This window comes from Condylura cristata, unplaced genomic scaffold (genome assembly GCF_000260355.1).
Source record: "Condylura cristata isolate star-nosed mole 26May11 unplaced genomic scaffold, ConCri1.0 scaffold00020, whole genome shotgun sequence".
NCBI lineage: Eukaryota > Metazoa > Chordata > Mammalia > Eulipotyphla > Talpidae > Condylura > Condylura cristata.
The window spans coordinates 31,829,676-31,838,043 of record NW_004567121.1 but is presented as its reverse complement, the minus strand read 5'-3'; the positions used below and the strand labels follow the sequence as shown (position 1 = coordinate 31,838,043).

General features: G+C 42.9%; 1 protein-coding gene across 1 annotated transcript in view; it reads right to left on the bottom strand.

The window, feature by feature from the left end:
- Window positions 1-4,893, bottom strand: part of WDR35 (WD repeat domain 35) — a 41,626-nt gene extending 36,733 nt beyond the window's left edge. Inside the window, exons 1-2 of the mRNA XM_012727359.1 lie at window positions 4,870-4,893; window positions 4,099-4,264 (exon numbers count right to left, since the gene is read on the bottom strand). Of these exons, the coding sequence (XP_012582813.1) occupies window positions 4,099-4,264; window positions 4,870-4,893 (190 nt within the window). The remainder of the gene's footprint in view (window positions 1-4,098; window positions 4,265-4,869) is intronic.
- Between the last annotated feature and the right edge of the window lie 3,475 nt (window positions 4,894-8,368).

Genomic DNA, 8,368 nt, shown 5'->3' with positions numbered 1-8,368 from the left:
AATAATAAATCTTAAAATAAATCTTATATATATGTTCCACTGTGAAAAGAATGTCAAGAAATGGTACCTGAATTCCTCTAAAAACTCTAGTTCTAGTCTTGGTAACAGTAAATATATGTAGTTGTACGTATTTATATATATACATGTATATTTATATGTACACATGTACACATATATGTGTGCTGTATGTGTGTATACATGCACACATACATATGGGTAACACAGTAATCTGTCAATTAAAACATACGACACATACACTAGGCTGAACATTTTTTTCAACAGAGGTTTCTTTCACTCATCAAATCTTCTAAAAATTACATTAAACACTTAAACCTAATCTAATTTTCTCAAAATGTATAATGAACACATTTTTCTTAACTGACAAAACTGAAAATCCATTCTAATGCCTTTAGCAGTAGTCACTGTAACCAAGTAAAATTAGTGAAATGTGATTCTAATGGCTCATCATTACCCAATATATTTGAAAGTGTAATGAAGCAATCCATCTTTCTATTTGTTTATATAATTTGAAATCAGAGTACTAATCAGGTTACATGTTTTCTCTCTGTGCAGCTATAAAGTACAGCACCCTTGACAAAACAACTGCTGACAAATGAAAAAGCTGTACACACTGAACAAATAGTATCCCCCTCTGAATACTTGCTGGTCTCCTGCTGGTAACAACATCAAACCTTAATCATACCAAAAAAAAAAAAAGAAAGAAAGAAACTAAAGCCAAAAGCCTGCAAAATCCATCTTGAAATTCTGACATTCAATAAAAGGCTAAAAGTATCAAATGAGGTAGAATAAAGCCAGCAATGCCCCACTGAGCTGCATTCCCAAACTCCCCACGGCCGCTAAGGTAACACACTGAGCTGGCATGGGAACCAACATCTGCTAACACTGACATCATCCTTCTGGAAGCACCTGGCAGAGCTCACAGACTTCAAAGGCACTGTGAAAGAAGCCAGCAATAAAGCAGGCATCTAAAACCCACAAGGAGAAATTTTAAGATGAAATCAATAAATCCCACAATCCAAAGTATATCCTAGACGCCCAAAAAGTTTAAGGAATTTTAACAGATTAAACTGTAATAAAGTGACTGAAAATCAAGTACGTAAGTGCACAGAAAAGCCTGCTAAGATCACCAGAATGCCAAACACTTTTATCTCAGAAAGCCTTTCACAAAAGTCAGCTTTGCATTCATAAAAGGCATAAGTTTTCATTTGCATCCATCAAAGTTGTCAGCAGCCCACTTCCAAGAGAAATTCCTGTTATAAGCTGCACAACAGCATGGTAAGCAGAATCAAAACATATGGGAGAAGACAAAGCAGAAAAAGAAGAGACCGTAGAAGAGTTGACTACAGGTGAGAAAAGATCAAAATGTACAATTATTTAAAAGCAAGAGGCTATGTATGCCCAATGGCAACCATACACTGTGATGGCCCCAAGCACACACATACTGGTTTTCCAAGGCCACATGAAGAGACAGAGCCATTCTGAGGAACCTCTGCATGTTCCCAAAGCCCCAGCAGGCTCCCCTGATAGCCTGGCTGTGAGGTGTGAATGGGGCGAGTGGCTCTGGGCACGCCCATGGGTACAGCAATGGACACCAGAACTGATACTGCTGGAGCTTGGATTTTCAGGTCTTCCACTTGAGTGGGGTGTGTCTGTGTGAACATCCTGAGAACAAAGGCTGGACATTTCCTGTCACTCCCGTTGTGTGTGCACCCTGGGGACTAAGGCATCCTTGCCACCTGCCATTCCCAGAGGGCTACACAGATGCTACAGTTGGTGTGAATGGTCTTCAAAGACTTTATCTCTGACCCAAATGTTTGCTCCAGGGCGATATCTTCTCTCGTGACAGTGAGTGCACAGAGAGCTCAGCAGCAGGAGCAGGAGCAGGATAATCGGGAGATGCCATCTCAAAGCCAGCCAGGACCCTGCCCCACCACCCTACCACCAAGGGACTGGCAGCCCTTCTGGGGCTGATTTTTTTTAATAAGGAAATGACATAATCTGGCTTTCTTTCAAAATCCCATGTCAACTGGAGTTTGAAGAGCAGACTGGAATGAGCTAGAAGCGATGAGAATCAGAGGGAAAGTGATTCTAGAATCTGGAAGAGGGGTGACAGTGGCAGGAGCCAGAGAAGTCAAGGGAGACTAAGGGAAAGAAAGGGTGGAGACAGGCACACTTCAGACATGGAAACTATAGGGTTGTTGACAGAGGTGATGTTAAGAGGGAAAGGCAGGGTTTCTAGCTTGAGCAAGTGAGTGAAAGTAAGGTATTTTCTGAAATGGGGAGAACCAAAAGAAGATATTTGAAAATGATCACGAGTTCAGCTTCAGATGTAAGTATGAGATGCATGGAGAGATGTTGAAAACTGAGGGCTGGGGGGAGACATAAACTTAGAAATCATCACCTGTTAAAAGCCACAGGGAGGAAAGAGAACCAGAAAGCATTAAAGTGAGGAGAGCGCCCAGGTCCACGTTCTTGGAATTCTAACAGTTAGGACTTATCAGAGAGGAAAGGGGGAAAGAGCAGGTTTAAACATAAAAGTAATTTAAAACATGTGAATTCTCCTTTTGTCTTGAGGAATGTTTCAAGATTGAAGCTCTAATGCTGACATGAACCCAAATGACTACCAATTACATTCGGGCCATCAAAGTCACGGGGAGGGAAGGCAAGGAGGCAGGCGACTCGGTGAAAGAAGAGACAGCAACTTAGTAGGTTATTCCTACCAAGAACATGAGAAAGGGGCACCAGGAAATGTGTGGACGTCTGGCTGCCACAGAAGGGTCACCATGTCCTGCCTGCCTTACCCTGATGTGACCGCATGGGAGCAGTGCTGGTTCTAGCTTCCCTCTAAGGGAGGGAGTGGAAACTGGGAAAGCTGCCACTGAAAATGCAAATTAGTGCAAACTTTCTGGAGGGTAATTTAGCTAAACATTAAGGACCTTTATAAATGCACATGACCTTTGATCCAATAAATTCCATCTAGAAGTCTATCCTCAAAATTCATTAAACATTCACTCCCGGCTCTTCCCCTCACCAGTTATGTGACTTGGGCAAGTTATTAACTGATCATGTGCTCAGCTTTCTCATCTCAAATAACTGCTTCTTAAGATTAATGGGAAATCAAGTGAACAGTATGGGTTACGCACCCTGCAGACGGACATGCCAAGCAATAATTATGCATATAGACCTTGGTAGCTCAAAAGTAGTATGAACTCAAAGGAAGGTCTGAGGACTAAAAACACCAGTCTCACTAGAAATGGGAATTTCCAGATCCCATTCCAGAGGTACTCTGAGACCAGAAGACAGAAATTAACAACTTTCCAGATGATAAGCCTGAGAAAGTTTGAAAAGCAATACAGCAAAGAATCCAAAATGTCATTTAGTTCAACTCCCACATTTAACAAGAGTGAACTAAAAGCCCAAAGACATTCAGCAACTTGCTGAAAGTCATTCAGTAGTCTCATGGAAGAACTGAGACTCCTGCTCCAATCTCCATACTGAGATCTCTATTTAGACTGGGGGTTGCCTAGATCGTCAATCCAGAGCAGCACTCTAAATGCCAAAGAAATAGGAAGCAGTTTGATACGATTCCAGAAAACGAGAAAAAGGGAAATCAAGCTGCAAATACCAAATGTTTACTAAGAAAGTGTGCCACAATAAATTGTTTGGGGAGAACTAGGTATATAATCATTAACATGTCTAATAAGCAGAAAAGTAACAGTCCTACAATCTGTCCAAATGTTAGACTTCGTGGCTTTCTGAAATGTTGATTTTCATCGTATTTTATAACTCCTAATAATACAACACAATAAACAGACCTAGCGCAAAACAACACCGTGACTTAGTTTTTACTTTGTGTTCTTTTTCATATTCCATCATTAACTTAAGCAAAAATGTTTATATTCTATGAACTTTATTGTAAAAACACTGTAGGAAACACCACAAGGCATGTGGGGTTTTCTTTTTTCCATTTTGAAATAATTAGTCTGGCATGCTGAGAAAGAGCAGTAGGAAATCTCTGAACAAATAATACTAGTCAACTTTCCATCAAGTTCAAACATTTGGAGTACAGTCACTTACCTGTCTGTGTCTCTAATTTCAAAACTTTCAGTAATCCATCTTCACCACCACATGCTATGAATCCTTGGTCCTTGTTCCAAGATATACATTTCAACTTCACATTATTGGGAATGGCAATCTGAAAAGCAATCACAGCCGCTTTCACAACCTTTCCGAAGAAGAATGCCTACAGGATGTGAAGGCGGAGAAAAATCTCTCCATGAAGGAGAATGTTCAGCTTTTAAGAAAGTGCACACAGTGTCCTGAACTTTCGCAGGACCCTACTACATGAGAAAAGCAGTGACCCCCGAAAGAAGCCCAAGGGGGAGTCACATGCTGAATTTTTAAAGAGGGCTGTGGGGACCGGAGGTATAGATGCACACCATCGGTCCCATTCCCTTTCCGCAGGTAACACTCAGGCTCCCGTTACATTACTTTTCTGTTGCCCAGCGTTCTGGTGATGACCCAATAAAGTTCATTCACCTGGATCAGCAACAGGTGGAGAAGGAAAGATTCAGGGGAGCGTGCAGGGGTCGGTCCCGCAGCTCCTGTCCCCCCGAAACAGGACCCAGCCAGAGGCAGGAATGGGAGAGTCGCGCGAGAGGATGGGGGGCTCCGCCAAGGACTGTGTGGAGCTCCGGGACCGGCTGGAAGAGGTCCGAGACAGGGCCACAGAGGAAGGTTGGAGGAGGACGCGAACCGCGAACCGGTGCGGGCGTCGCCGGCAGGATGCGGGAGTCGCCCGCAGAAGCAGGCGCGGTGGCGGAGCGAGGGAGCGCCAGGAAAACTCACTTTCTTGTTCAGGTAAAAGAACATCCTGGGACCCCGAGAGGATGACGCCTGCCGACTAGGTCCGCCTCAGGAAACTTGTTCGAAACGCCAATTTCGAGTATCAGCGGCTCTTGGAAGCTCCCGTCGCCCTGGCAACCGCCGCCGCCCGGTCGCATCCGGGGCGCGGAGGGCACTTCCGGTGTCGCCCCCCGCCCCGTGCTGTGCGCCTGCGCAGAGGGCGGGGGGCGCGGCGGCGCGGCGGCGCGGGCTGTGGGCGGTGTGCTCGGCTTCCCGGGGCTGCTGGGCTTCTCTGCGGTCTCGGCGACCCTGAGTGCCCTGCCGGGTCCCCGCCGCCGCAGTCCGAGCGGGCTCGGGGCACACGCCACACGTGGGGTGGCGACGGAGGAGGGCGCCTGGGGGGTACATGTCACCCTGGAGGAAAGGCGCCTGATACTGCGAGATCCCGATGGTTGGGTGTGCTGGGACCCCAAAGCCCCTCGAGGGGTGAGAAGGGAGAGTCCTTGGTAGGGTGGCGCCGGGGCCAAATGGGGCGAGAAACTGCCTTCACAGAGCTTGCCAGCCTGCCCTCGCGTTTAGCTGTTGGAGAACCCCCCGGAGGGACTGCGGGGAGGCGGTTGTATTGCCAACTCTCACGCCGCCGGGGTCAGACGCAGGTTCCCTGCGCAAGGACTGTGTGCATGGGGGGCCGTTGCAGCAGACGACTGATAATTCCATCTTTAGGTAATTGGGGTGTTGTGGTATTTTCTCTCCTGGAATCTGTTCGGTCCTCTTTTTTTCCACCTTTTGCCCTATCGGAATGTTCGGAGAGGTGCGAAACTATTTTTGGCGTAGGGCAGACATTCCCGTGAAATTAGTTTCACCCATTTTTCGTTTTTTGTTTTTTTTTTTCCCCCTCTGGTTTTTGTTTTTACTCCTTTTTGCAGCTAACACTGTAATCTGTATAATCTAGCCTGTACTTTGTGCAGCAGTGGTTTATTTCCCCCCACGAAGAGGCTTTCCCCGGCAAATGTTAGCCCAGGACAGGTTGGAAGGGACAGTAGTCCTAATGCCTTTCCCATCAAATCAAAACCCCAGCTACAGTCAAAGTCTTCCTTCAATCCTAAAATGCCTTTACTATGGTGTTTCTGATCTGCGCACGTTAACATGGTTTCTGCCTCCCTCCATTCCATCTGACTGTTTCCAAGGTCGTTTCATAAATTTCATGTTGGGTAAGAATCGTACCTAGCAGATACACAAATCAGGCCTCCTGAAATTTTCAAGGTTCACCGCAGTTCAGTTAATGTATTTGTTAAACACACACATATATACATCTGTTTGGGTGTTTTTTTAAGCAATTTACCAAACTGTAAATTCCTAAGATACATTGGCAGCTGCTCATATAGACACCTTATCCCAGACTCAAGAAACAAATAATTGAGTGTTGTCCAAGCTAGGGTATGCCACTATACTGGAGCTCATATTCTTGATAAATCATCTTGGGGGTGCTTGGATGGTCGGGTGTCTCAATTATTCTATGGCTTTGCCTTGATTATCCTTTGCTTTGGCTACTCTGTGCCTCTCAGTGTGTAGAAACAGGAAAAGCTGATAAGGAACCTCTCAGGGCAGAAGTCCTTGTGTGAGGACCTACACATGTGGAAAACAGCATGTGCAGAAACAGCAACAGATGTTATGGTTAGAGAAGCATAAACACTGAGACTCCTGGACTTCTCCCTGTACCCAATGCTGGCAGGGCCATCTGTACCCTTAGCCCACACACTTGTGCATTCCCTGTTTGCCTGCTTGCTTCTTTGATCTTTTTTTAACAGGCGGCCTTGGAGCTGATGCCCCTTGCTGGTGCAATCCCTCTCGGCTTCTCTCTGTTCTGCACATGGATTCTGAGTCATCCTTTTTCATCCCACGGCCACGTGTCCTACCGAGACATCATCTCTCTAGTCTTGGACATGAGCTCTTGTTTAATACTCCCATACCCCAATTCCCTGACATATTAATATGTTACAGATTCTGTGCACAAACAAGTTTGGAAAATAATACTGCTCTGTATATGTCCTTTCAAAATTGTTAAGTAACAATATGTGTTCTGTGTAACAAATACAGCCTTGTTCTTTCTTTGTAATTCCCTTTAATGTTTTAATTTTCTGTTGTTTCTAAATAAATATCTGTAGGCTATATTTGCTTTTCAGAAGGCATATATTAATGTCACTCATCTAAATTTAGATATTTTGTTGTCTTTCCGGCAACACTGTTGATTAAAGCCATTCTTTGTTCAACCACTCAGTTTGCACAAACAAGTTATACAACTACATACCACTTCACAAAGGCAGTGAGCATGTACTATGTATTCTACAATATCTACTTTACAGAAATTTTTAACTTTTAAATATCAAAGGGGTAGCTGAAGAAACAGGTAAACTGGGCAGTCAATGATTCTGACAAAGTTTCAGCTTAGGTGCTTTTACATACATAAATTTGAAAGTATTGAGCTTAGAGTAAAGCCTTCCTAATCTGAACTTTGTTGCTTTAAAAGTTTGAGATTAAATTGTGCAAAGAATCACAGCAATCCGTCCATTGATTAGAAAGTGTCAAATCTTCAAAGTAATTGCTAAATCAGTTTAAGTAAATATGTTAAGAAACAAAATTGATAACAGTAAGCAAATGTAAGTCACCAAATTGCCATCACCCAAATAAGAGATTACAATCTATATAAATATAAGAACTTTTTTATTATACTAAAAGCAATACAAATTTAGTATACATAGCTTAAGACTTCTAAAGGTTATAAGCTTTTAAAACTAAAAAAAGTGTATATAAGTAAAAAAAAGTTGGGATTAATAATATTTAGAAAGACAAATTAGGTCTTATTTCTTGCTAATGTAATATTTATAAATTGGAACCTAAAATAAATTTAGACATGTTTTCACCTTTGGTTACAGTACTTAATTAACAACTAAAGATTTTAGTTGTGTTTCTTTCTAACATCATGAATTAAAAATGGTATATAATGTTCACTTCATCTATGAATACAATTTCTGAGAAGCAAGAAGTGTAGAAAGTGCTGAAGAAACCGTCCTAATTTATATTCATAACAACTTAATGATGTCAACTTTTTTATGTGTAAATACCTTGAACAGTTTATACTCATTAAGAAGACTGGTTATACTATAAATACCATCAAGATGAATCAAAATTTCCATTATGAGGATGAATATATTACTAGTACAAACATTCTATCATTAAACGGCTCAATCAGTAAGTAAATGGCTAAATTTTTCACTATTTTCTACCAGCCACTTCACAGTCATAGCTGAGAAACACTAAAGTTCGCTTTAACTGGACAGCTATTTCCTTAGCAAATGATCCTCTTTCCCCAGAAGATCCTCATTCTACTTATCCAGCAACCTTCAAGCTGATGGCAGTGTCTCGGCAGGAACACTGGAGCACATCGAAGAATTAATAGTAAACACACCAACGCTCCACATTTCCAGGTGGAACCTGGAGCCAT